The sequence below is a fragment of the Zootermopsis nevadensis genome, unplaced genomic scaffold, assembly GCF_977971745.1.
Source record: "Zootermopsis nevadensis isolate Lab colony 2312 unplaced genomic scaffold, Znev_1.0 Znev_ptg000058l, whole genome shotgun sequence".
In the NCBI taxonomy this organism is placed as follows: domain Eukaryota; kingdom Metazoa; phylum Arthropoda; class Insecta; order Blattodea; family Termopsidae; genus Zootermopsis; species Zootermopsis nevadensis.
Genome location: NW_028259189.1, coordinates 451,082 through 463,569, shown reverse-complemented (window position 1 = coordinate 463,569; position 12,488 = coordinate 451,082). Strand labels below are relative to the sequence as shown.

The window sequence follows — 12,488 nt, the reverse complement described above, 5'->3', positions numbered from 1 at the left end:
GAAGTACTTTTCTTATAAAAGAATTATTAAGAAATCTGTGATACTCCATTTTATTTTTGATTAAATTGATAATTGCCGGTGGACGTCGTGGTCTCTTACAATTGAACAAAGTTTGAGGTAAGCGATTCCTATAAATTTTTATTATTGTTTTTATATTATTTGCAATTGTAGCAAAGGACGATGTATTGCGCTTGCGCAGGAATCTGCCCTTAGTTAGAGAAGAATGAGATGGGCTGGGCATATAGCGCGCATGGATGGGGCGAGAGGTGTGCACCGGGTACTGGTCGGGAAACCTGAAGGGAAGAGACCGCTGGGGAGACCTAGACGTAGATGGGAGGATAATGTCAGGCGGGATCTACGGGAGATAGGAGTTGAAGGAGACTGGATTTTGTTGGCCCAAGACAGGGTCCGGTGGAGGGCTTTGGTTAATTCGGTGATGAACCTTCTTGTTCTGTAAGCCATCTGGTTGGTTGGGTCCACTATTTGGGAAGCCTGAGAGGAAGAGACCTCTGGGGAGACCTAGACGTAGATGGGAGGATAATGTCAGGCGGGATCTATGGGAGATGGGAGTTGAAGGAGACTGGAGTTTGTCGGCCCAGGACAGGGACCGGTGGAGGGCTTTGGTTAATTCGGTGATGTACCTTCGGGTTCCGTAAGCCATCTGGTTGGTTGGGTCCACTATTTGGGAAGGCTGAGAGGAAGAGAACTCTGGGGAGACCTAGACGTAGATGGGAGGATAATGTCAGGCGGGATCTATGGGAGATAGGAGTTGAAGGAGACTGGAGTTTGTCGGCCCAGGACAGGGACCGGTGGAGGGCTTTGGTTAATTCGGTGATGAACTTTCTTGTTCGGTAAGCCATCTGGTTGGTTGGGTCCACTATTTGGGAAGCCTGAGAGGAAGAGACCTCTGGGGAGACCTAGACGTAGATGGAAGGATAATCTCAGGCGGGATCTATGGGAGATAGGAGTTGAAGGAGACTGGATTTTGCTGGCCCAGGACAGGGACCGGTGGAGGGCTTTGGTTAATTCGGTGATGAACCTTCTTGTTCTGTAAGCCATCTGGTTGGTTGGGTCCACTATTTGGGAAGCCTGAGGGAAAGAGACCTCTGGGGAGACCTAGACGTAGATGGGAGGATAATGTCAGGCGGGATCTATGGGAGATAGGAGTTGAAGGAGACTGGATTTTGTTGGCCCAGGACAGGGACCGGTGGAGGGCTTTGGTTAATTCGGTGATGAACTTTCTTGTTCGGTAAGCCATCTGGTTGGTTGGGTCCACTATTTGGGAAGCCTGAGAGGAAGAGACCTCTGGGGAGACCTAGACGTAGATGGAAGGATAATCTCAGGCGGGATCTATGGGAGATAGGAGTTGAAGGAGACTGGATTTTGCTGGCCCAGGACAGGGACCGGTGGAGGGCTTTGGTTAATTCGGTGATGAACCTTCTTGTTCTGTAAGCCATCTGGTTGGTTGGGTCCACTATTTGGGAAGCCTGAGGGAAAGAGACCTCTGGGGAGACCTAGACGTAGATGGGAGGATAATCTCAGGCGGGATCTATGGGAGATAGGAGTTGAAGGAGACTGGATTTTGTTGGCCCAGGACAGGGACCGGTGGAGGGCTTTGGTTAATTCGGTGATGAACCTTCTTGTTCGGTAAGCCATCTGGTCGGTTGGGTCCACTATTTGGGAAGCCTGAGGGGAAGAGACCGCTGGGGAGACCTAGACGTAGATGGGAGGATAATCTCAGGCGGGATCTATGGGAGATAGGAGTTGAAGGAGACTGGAGTTTGTCGGCCCAGGACAGGGTCCGGTGGAGGGCTTTGGTTAGTTCGGTGATGAACCTTCGGGTTCAGTGGGCCATCTGGTTGGTTTGGTCCACTATTTGGGAAGCCTGAGGGGAAGAGACCGCTGGGGAGACCTAGACGTAGATGGGAGGATAATGTCAGGCGGGATCTATGGGAGACAGGAGTTGAAGGAGACTGGATTTTGTTGGTCCGGTGGAGGGCTTTGGTTAATTCGGTGATGAACTTTCGGGTTCCATAAGCCATCTGGTTGGTTGGGTCCACTATTTGGGAAGCCTGGGGGGAAGAGACCGCTGGGGAGACCTAGACGTAGATGGGAGGATAATCTCAGGCGGGATCTATGGGAGATAGGAGTTGAAGGAGACTGGATTTTGTTGGCCCAGGACAGGGTCTGGTGGAGGGCTTTGGTTAATTCGGTGATAAACCTTCTGGTTCCCTAAGCCGTCTGATTAGTTTGTTATATGTCACATTTAGAGCTTTGTCATTTTGTGTTGGATCTCAACATGCATTTCTGTAACAAAGAAACAAACTGAGTCCGTGGAGTCGAAGTCGTGCTTGAGAATCTAACTAGGTAATCAAATCTCGAATTCTATGAAACATGAAGTTTCGTGTTCGTCTTTCCAAGATTCAGCCTCTAAGCCACATACACAAGCCACACCTTCATTCCCCACTTCTCTAAGATCCATTTTAATATTATCCCAGCAACGCAGAGGACTCTCAAATGACCTTTTATTTTCAGGTCTTCCGATTAAAGAGTTGCATTTCTTGTCTCTGCCATGCGTTCTACATGTCCCGTCCATCTCAACACCCTTGATCTGAGAGCCTACAACTTTTTAATTAGTGAAGAGATCTATAAAGCTCCATATTATGCAATTTTCGCCATTCTCTTGTCAGTAACTCTCCCTCAGGACCAGATACTTCTCAGTACCGTGTTTCCTCTCAGTCACTCCCAGTTGATGTGCACACGCGTCAGTATGAAGAAAAACCCGTAACAGCGATCGACTGTTTTTCAGGAGATGGAGTCAAACCAAAGTCACAGCTGTTCTCAAGATGGCGACAGGTGCACATGCACCAAAGCATTGGTCCGTCTGAATAAACTGAGAGAGAGCAACCTCTTTTCTGACGCGGTGTTGAGGTCGGAGGACGGCGGCGTCTTCCCAGTCCACAGAGTGATTCTGTCGATGCACAGCGCATATTTCAGGTTTGTTTATTTACTGACGTAGTTGATTAATACGTGAAATAAGGCCTTAACAGACCTCAATTCGTATGTGAAATATTTTATCCCCTTTCATGCCGAAACCTGTATTTTTATACGGCTGAATGTCTTTTGTTATTTGTTCTTTGTCATGAAATCTCACGGCGGTGAGGAAGAAGAAGAATATCTTCTGGACGTTTTGCCGTAGAAACGAGTGGCATTTCAGACGTACTTACTGCCTTCTTTCCTTGATGATGGAGGCAGTAAGCACCTCTGAAACGTTCGATAATTTCTACGAGACAACATCCCAGAAGACGTACGTGGTTTTTTGTACTAATTTTTAAGTGCGATTGTACCAATCTGACAGTCAATCGATCTGGAGGGAGAAATAGAATCCATTTCCAAAACGTTTTGTTTTTAACACATAAAGACGACCGACTCAGTCCAGAAGCAAGTTGGTAATGCACCTTCGTCACGCCATTGTCCAGAACACTGAAAGCTGCTGTGAGTTGCTCTGTCTGAAATATAATTAACTGTAACAAATGTCTTGGCGAGAAATGTTTCATTGGCAGGAGAGAATCGTTCGAGAATTTGTGGATTCGTAAATCTGCTTGAGTTTTAAACAAAGATTTGGTGCGTTCTTGAAATGAGAAGTGAAAATGTTTCGACAGAACAAATGGATTTCATATTACGAACTGTTCTACCAACGAAGCTAGGGAGTCTAATGAAAATGTGCTTAAATGAAACCTGTAGCAAAATTCGAGTAGGTAAATTTGTTTCTGAGACATTCTTCATCAAGAACGGTCTAAAACAAGGAGATGCTTTGTCTCCCTTGCTCTTTAACTTTGCGCTAGAATATGCCATCAGGAAAGTCCATGATAGGCAGGAGGGTTTGCAATTGAATGGGACACATCAGCTATTGGCATTTGCTGCTGATGTTAATTTGTTGGGGGACGATATAAATACAATAAAGAGGAACGCAGAAGTTTTACTAGAGGCTAGTAGACAGGTGGGGCTAGAAGTAAATTCAGAAAAATCTAAGAACATGTTGTTATCTCGTCGTCAGCAGACAGGCGGGCAAAATTATCTTAGGGTGGCTAATAAATCCTTTGAAAGGGTTACAAAGTTTAAATATTTGGGAACAACAATAACAAATCAAAATGACACTCATGAGGAAGTTAGGAGGAGACTAAATTCCGGAAATACTCGCTACTACTCAGTTCAAAATATTTTGGCTTCCGGTCTGATTTCTAAGAACCTGAAAATTAAAGTATGCAAAACAATAATCTTACCTGTTGTTTTGTATGGGTGCGAAACATGGTCTCTCACTCAGAGGGAGGAACACAGATTGCAGGTGTTTGAGAATCGGGTGTTGAGGAGGATATTTGGGCCTAGGAGAGAAGACGATGGGGCGTGGAGAAAACTGCATAATGATGAGCTTAAAAATCTGTACTCCTACCCCAATATTGTCAGGGTGATTAAGTCGAGAAGAATGAGATGGGCGGGGCACGTAGCGCGCATTGATGGGACGAGAGGTGTGCACCAGGTATCGGTCAGGAAGCCTGAAGGGAAGAGACGGCTGGGGAGACCTAGACGTAGATGGGAGGATAATGTCAGGCGGGATCTATGGGAGATGGGAGTTGAAGGAGACTGGAGTTTGTCGGCCCAGGACAGGGACCGGTGGAGGGCTTTGGTTAATTCGGTGATGAACCTTCGGGTTCCGTAAGCCATCTGGTTGGTTGGGTCCACTATTTGGGAAGGCTGAGAGGAAGAGAACTCTGGGGAGACCTAGACGTAGATGGGAGGATAATGTCAGGCGGGATCTATGGGAGATAGGAGTTGAAGGAGACTGGAGTTTGTCGGCCCAGGACAGGGACCGGTGGAGGGCTTTGGTTAATTCGGTGATGAACCTTCGGGTTCCGTAAGCCATCTGGTTGATTGTGTCCACTATTTGGGAAGCCTGAGGGAAAGAGACCGCTGGGGAGACCTAGACGTAGATGGGAGGATAATCTCAGGCGGGATCTATGGGAGATAGGAGTTGAAGGAGACTGGATTTCGTTGGCCCAGGACAGGGTCCGGTGGAGGGCTTTGGTTAATTCGGTGATGAACATTCGGGTTCGGTAAGCCATCTAGTTACTTAGTTAGTTAATTATTACGAACTGTTCAATCAGTGGAATATACGGCCCGCGATGTATGTTGAAAAATTGTTTGGCTTTAAAATTTCTGTAGGAGTTGTTATAACCTCAGATATTTCTTGGAAGATTCGAGGGTACGTAAGAAACGAGGTGAATATTCTATAGTACAAATGGTCACTGCTCGCCATTTTACCCTGCATTCTTCACAGGTTATTTTCTGGTACTGACCTAAACGGTTTTCTGTCAGCATCCGATTTGTAAGTTATATTCAGTTAAGCCTACGCAAGCTCTTGAACCCCTCGCAGTTAATCTGGCCCCATTACTACACATTCTGGAAGTTTTTTAAGTCTTCAGATAACAATAATTCATCCACCACATTGACAGAAGGATACTTTTATTTAGCTACGTGGGTTATAAAACTTAAACTTTATGCGCTTGTCTTGTAATTTTCTGCTCGCCTTTTCTCGAAATCAGTTTAAATTAACGAATGCTTCGTGACGTTTCAGGAACCTCTTCAAGACAACACAGCACACCAGTGAGGAGACTGAGATTCTCCTCCACGGAGTCAGCTCAGATGTGATGACCCAGATACTAGATTATGTTTATTTTCGCGAGGTGGACATCCGCTCCGAAAACGCGAGTCAGCTGTTCGTAACGGCTGACTCCTTGTGTATTCCGGACCTTCGTAAACTCTGCTGTGAATTCCTCAAGAACGCGATGGACGCCGACAACTGTGTCGGCTTCATGCAGTTCGCAAGGTAATTGATGTTCATTTGTCATTTGCTGTGACGCCAGCCTTCGTCGCTGGAGCGAATCAGCTTTACTCAAGACAGCAGCCGAGTGCCGGGTCTGAGATTAAAGTCTCTGACTGAGGACTTGGCAAATTATAAAGTTTGGCAGGTTGATATTAATGTGCCTGTAATTTAAATGTTCTGATTTAACTGCATATATTTTGATCGTTATTATGACGAGCAGATGACTAATTTCACCACGTAGAACGTGAATCATGACCTATTTCATGGTCACAATTAAATTTGTCTTCCTCTCGAATTCCTTTTCTTCTTTCTTTCTTTCTTTCTTTCTTTCTCTGCGGAATTCCTTGCTTCTTACATAATTCTCCCAACACCAAAATCAACATTCAGCCCCCACATTTTCTGCATACAGCAAAACCTCTGTTAACCGAGCCTCGTTTATCCGATTCCCGCATTAAGCGACCGAATTTCAACCAGATCGGTTGCGATTGGATTTCCATCGGCGAGAGTGTTTAAAGCGATGTCCACGCGGTACAGTTCATTGATTTTGCTGATTATTATGAACACTTCAAGATATTTAGTGAATTGGTTATTATCGGGCAAAGACGAAAAACTACCCGCTGGTTCCCGTAGGTGCTGAACCCTTACTCCTTCTTGTTCAGGACATCACAGCAAGCAAATCAACTGACTTCGGCAGAATCACACCAGAACCTCCAGTTCATGCGATGAACAGAATGACAGATAAATTCAATATTTTAATACAGGGACTCCCTCGAACAGCGCTCACGAGTGACTTTTACCATCGGCTTGTGCGTGCGAAACGCCCTCATCATCTGCTGCCGAGGAAAATTTGTATTGCGTCTCTAGGTATTTGTTCAATTCCATGACCACGTTCCCTTTTCCCTCGCTCATCCGACCCGGGGTTCCCCCACATAGTCCGGTTACACGAGGTTTCACTGGATTAACAAACACAATTACCAAAACGTCGTTTCGCCAAGGTTAATACCAGAATTAAAAATTCTACACTCCTCATCTCACTGCCTTCTTCACTTGCGTACGCCAAGCCCTTGTTTCAACCTATAACCTTATCACGAGGACGAGCGGGCGTTGCCTGGGGACTTTCTATTTTCCTCCGGTTAAACGGAGCGTATCTCATCGTTGCCTCTCCACGTGTCTCGCCCATTTGGGCTTCAAAGGGCTAAGGTAAAAACTGAAGGCGAAATACTGTGGTGTGCAAATGCTTGAGAATCCAGTTCTTCCTGCAGTGTTTCAATGTGTCAGAGTTCGGAGGAGATCGATTCTTACCCTCGCTGTCGCAGGTCTCACTTCTGCGCCGACCTTGAGACTCGTGCTCGTAGCCTCGTTCTGCGCCACTTCGTGGAAGTGTCTCAGAAGAGCGAAGAACTGCTGGAACTGCCTGCAGAGGAGCTGCAAGCGGTAATCGAGTCCGAGGAACTGAACGTGACGGACGAGAGAGTTGTGTGGGAGTGCATTCTCCGGTGGATCAACCACGACCCGAACAACAGGAAAGGTCACATCGCGGACCTTTTGAAGGGCGTCAGACTGGGACGTCTGGACACAAAAGTTTTCAAGGAGGTCAGTATTGCCCCTGAAATCGTGGATGTTTAATGGAAGTAAAACCCGCATTTTTAATTCCGTATTCACACGTGTTCATAACTAATTAATGCAAATTGTGAGCCTTTTTATTCGTCACGTGTAAGCCCGTCTGTCTGTCTGTCTGCAGATCCAGCTCGAGAACGTCTGATTAGATCATTAGATTTAATACTGATGAGCTTTAACGGAATCTGTTGACGAATTCCGATTCTGGTTAAAATCTCACAATAACAACGTGAAAATTATACAATGATTTGAATGCCTTCTTCTGTGTAAAATTTCCTGCGTAAGAAATCTGCAGATTCCCTTAGTCACCATGGTTACAATAACAACCTGTGGAATGCCGCTGGTAACACGCTCGCATACGCGTGTGTATGTGCAAAACAAATATTCGATTCGTCCTTTTATGCAGAAATGTGGTTGGAGTTAATAATCGCCTTTTATTCATCGTCTGTAAGTTTGACAGTCCGTCGGCGCTACAATTTTTTATTACAGTCTCCGCGTTTATTAAGATCGATTACGTGTCTCAGTTCAACTACAGGATTCCACCGTTAACTGCATTCAAACGTCCACTCAGCTTGAATAGGAAAATCCCCCAACTGATAAATCACGTCTTCTGACGCAGCGTTCTACTTAACCAAAGATCCTACTGCCATAAGAAGCGTATCTTAGCTGCTATAACAATTTCACGCATCTCCGACGATGAACACTTAGCATGATAATCTTCAGCTGATTGACCACATAGGGACAACAAATATCCGAAAATTGGAGCAAGAAAACTTTGTTCTACTTTCAAGAGTAAATTACCCGAGGGGCTTCAAACTCACAGACAGATTTAACATTCTAATATTTTAAACGTCTTCTCACGAAGCACCCATATTCCTTCTTCCATTTCACCATACTCTTTAACCCGAGAGGAAAAAAGTTTCTATACAAGCTCAAATGCCCTGTGAATTCAGCCACTCACCTCTTATGAATATTCGTGAAAAAATCGCACAGATTCATGAAAATGTTATCTGCGTCAAATGCCTTTACAACTTATCATTCGTATCTACTACTTTCCAACAATTAAAGAGAACCACCTGATGATGAACAATTAAGGTCGAAACATGCAATGGCTGTTAATAGACATCGAGCCCATGATCCCACGCTGTTGTGTTGACGGGCCTTCCACCCAACCATCAACATGCAGAAGGTTGCCTCCCTTGACACTCGAAGCAACTAATTGTCATAATTTTCTTTCGATGTTACGTAATTTTGACGACTAATTAAAGTTATCGAATCAAAAAGAATGTGCATCTCGCACGGGGGAGACGAGAAATAAATTACAATTTTTGAATGTAACTCAAAATGCAACCCTTACTGAAGTATTTAACTTTCGGTTGAAACACATTTCAATAGTTTTCTCTAAGATCGATTTAACTTTGTTTTCGCTTCTCCCCTCAACCTGTGCATTTGTTAAGAGCGTCGTTACATAAACCAAAAAACATATTTTCCTGTATATGTCACAGTCTATTTCGGTGATTTCAGAACCAAATTATTTGTGAATTTCTTATGTCCTCTGCATTGGAACATGACATCACTTCCTAAGAGTTCATAAGGTCCACATTGAACTGTTCAACAGGTATCAAATCACCCTTACGTGACTGAAAACGAGGCGTGCAGACCCGTGATCTCGGAGACGCTCAAATTCCTGGACGACGCGAAAAGGTTGCCGAAGGACGACAAGGACCTCGTGACACCAAGGATTGCCCGCCCGCGAATCCCACAGGACATTCTGTTTGCTATTGGTGGGCGTCGCGACCGAACAATGACAGATGTGATCGAAGCGTACGACGCACGAGCAGACCGGTGGACTGTGGTGAGTTGCGCAAAATTCTACTCTTACCGTGGGTTGTTAAATGACGCCTCCGAGAAAAACTACTTTTCCTCCTTTTTGCTAAACTTAATTACAAGGACCTCTTAGCCTCTTTATTTCGTGTTCGTTTATTTTCATTGCAGTAAACGTTTTTTTAAGAAAAGATTCAAAGTCATGAATTAAAAAGAATAAATAAATTACACAAATTCTGAATCTCACGTACAATTTAAGTTCTAATAGGAATCGACGAAGGATGAGAAGTTTTCCGTAAATACCGTTTACAATAAGCGTCCTACTTCAACTGTCATGGCGACCTGTCTGCTGATTTTAGACAACGTTGATCGTCAGTGGATTTCAACGGAATAAATGAAGCACTGATCAGCGTCGATGTCGGCCATCTTCGTGGTAACGCCTCGTGAATTAGAAAGCTTTGGGGTGGGGTGGGGGACGTACTGCCTCCATCTCTGCGTCGATAAAACCCAAAACACCAACATCTGTCTTTGCCATCTTACGAACCTGAAATTAATTCTACATTTGTCTGTCGAACTTGACGAGAGCTTCTCCTCGGGTCTTCCTGTTTCCACCTTCGCTCCAAGTGAATTTCTCACGGTCTTTGTCGTGTGCCACCCACCACGCTGTAACAATTTCGGTCCACTGTTGGGGGTCGTACCTCTGCTCCGGTGGTTGGTCGCTTGGACTCTAATGTAAGGACTTCACATCAGTAGACCGAATGACCCAAAGAAACGTAAAACCATTACCTGTCGTTCCTGCGGGTGGAGGGGATCGACTCGATCGGTCCTCGAATGAACCATGGCACGGCAGTGGTCGGTTTCGACATTTACGTGATCGGAGGTTTTGACGGCAGGAAAGACTTAGACTCATGTCTCTGCTTCAACGCTGTTACGAAGAAATGCCGCGAGGTGGCGCCTATGAATGAACGCAGGTAAGATTCAGCTTGGTAACTTTGGAAATCCTTGGAGCACAGTCCTTCTTCAAAAGCTGATAGTCGCTGTCTTAGTCAAGATATAAATGTGGGCAGGGGATTTAAAATTGTACCACTCACACACAGGATCATCGTGCAAAGTGTGAATAAGTAGGAGGACTTTTGCGACAAAGTTGGTTTTAAGAATATGACTTGCTTGTTAATTCCTTTTAATTTGTGATTTAACAATGACGAGCGAACAATTGCGTTCTGCGAGAGGAAATGCATCTTCATCAGAAATAAATGAGCATAGCAGAGCGTGTACTTTTTTCGTTTCAGATGCAATTTAAGTGTGGCAGTTCTGCGAGATTCAGTGTTCGCCATTGGCGGTGGAGATTATACACGGATTCACAGAACGGCCGAAAGATACGACTGCGAGACAAACCAGTGGTCGTGGATCGCTCCCATGAACACAGGGCGATCCAATGCAAGTGCGGCTGTGCTGAATGGTACGTAAATCCTGTTAAATATAAATGTGTGAATTAGAGCAGAAGGCGAGGCGTCTGTCTGTCTGTCCGCGTGTAATATCGCAAGGACGGTTGAAGGAATCTCAGGATTTGAGGTTCTCACGGCGGGGAGTACGAAAATTTCTGTCGTTTGCCTTCTGCCGACGTTTCAGACGAACTTTACGCCTTCATCATCAAGGCATTCCTCTTAAACTTGATCTTAGTTTCCCCCACTCCATTAACCCAAAATCCTTTAATAACCAATTCTTTTATACGTCCTACGGACTACGTTATTTCACAGACTGCAATGGCTTGAAGTTCCGAGTGCGTGATGGTTTCTTCTGCTCTCGTAAGCTGTCCCTGTGAGTCGTCTTCTGCCTTTTATTGTGCACTAGGATTGAGTGCAAACAACCATCAAACTATCAAACTGGCTCTCAAATAATACAGATTTAATATGTTTTTGAGACGGTTAATAATCTCGTGTTAATAGCACATAATATTATAAATGTAGAGCAAATTTTGGCAGCTCGTACCGTACATCTCCGGTACCAAATTTAATAAAATTCCTTTCACAGAAGATGTAACTTACCATCATTTTCATTATGCATTAATAAAGCACTTTGTGCTGTTTATGTTAAATTTTATCAGTTAAACTCGTTTCCTTTGACACGCTGACTGTCTCCATTCGAAACAAAGAAACAGAAGAACAGAGACGGCCGTGTCTGTGCAGTTTCTGTGACTCGAAGGGGGACTTAATAGATTTACAAATTTAAGTAGGGATTGTCCCATGTCTGTGCTCTGCATGGACCACTTTAATTATAGCTAATTTGTTTTACAGACAAAATATACGTCGCTGGTGGAAGATATGGTCAGAATTCTCTAAACTCGGTGGAAGTTTATGACCCGGACACCTACCAATGGACGTTCGTTGCACCAATGCTTTCTGAACGTGAGGATTTTTCTTGCGTCGAGTTCCACGGCTGTCTGTACGCCCTGGGTGAGAACTCTGGACATTCCGAGTGATGCTCCTCTCTCCTTCTTACAGAAATTGCTATTGTGAAATGTCTTCCTGGTTTTCTTAGAGTGACTGAGATTTTATGAACAGCATTTTCCTCCTGTCATCACAGAGTTAGTTTGTCAATAATTTTAACCCCGATTCGTGGTTTCGATTAAATTCTCCACAAAGAACACTTAACTAACTAACTAACTAACTAACAATCTCTTGTGGTATCTATATTAAGGTATGCCTCATTTGTCACACAGTCCCAGTTTTGAAGATAAATATTTTGTTCTTTTAGCAAGGAGATTTCAGTTTGCTGCGCTGTTATCCCCAAAAAGCCGATGGTTTAAAGCAGTCCCTTCGCAGTCTTTGCTTTTCGTCACTTGCTTGTGTATCGCCGTTTGGAACAGTGGATCTTTTGTTGATATTTAAGGCTACTTTTGTACGCAGTTTCATGAAGCAGAAAACAGATGTCAGGCGCAATTGCCTGATGCTACAAGTACGAAAATAATATTTTAGCTATTTCATCCTTAATTTCGTTCCTCGTACTAATATTAACACTGCAAAAGGGAATGAATTTTCTTCGCTGCATTTCCGTTTACGAAAAATTTTAAGAGCGTAAAGTCCGTTGATTAAGCATTGAAGTTACGGGAAATACAAACATCTAGAAAGTTATAATTGGTAATGTTGAAAGTAAGATACCACTTGTG

The 12,488-nt window shown here is 44.3% G+C and overlaps 1 protein-coding gene across 1 annotated transcript; it reads left to right on the top strand.

Annotated features, from left to right (window-relative positions):
- LOC147871345 (kelch-like protein 10) lies at positions 1-11,951 on the top strand. Its single transcript, XM_087339918.1, has 7 exons — positions 1-117; positions 2,810-2,997; positions 5,633-5,884; positions 7,198-7,474; positions 9,117-9,353; positions 10,612-10,781; positions 11,617-11,951. Coding segments are annotated over exons 2-7 (1,122 nt in total). The 5' UTR covers positions 1-117; positions 2,810-2,812; the 3' UTR covers positions 11,618-11,951.
- Positions 11,952-12,488: the final 537 nt, after the last annotated feature.

What these genes read in the sequence shown, in the direction of transcription:
- LOC147871345 (XM_087339918.1), top strand. Translation starts at nt 2,813, where the DNA reads ATGGAGTCAAACCAAAGTCACAGCTGTTCTCAAGATGGCGACAGGTGC. An exon ending in ACACAAAAGTTTTCAAGGAG is followed by an intron (nt 7,475 to 9,116) that starts GTCAGTATTGCC and finishes ACTGTTCAACAG; the next exon opens with GTATCAAATCACCCTTACGT. An exon ending in GAGCAGACCGGTGGACTGTG is followed by an intron (nt 9,354 to 10,611) that starts GTGAGTTGCGCA and finishes TTTTCGTTTCAG; the next exon opens with ATGCAATTTAAGTGTGGCAG.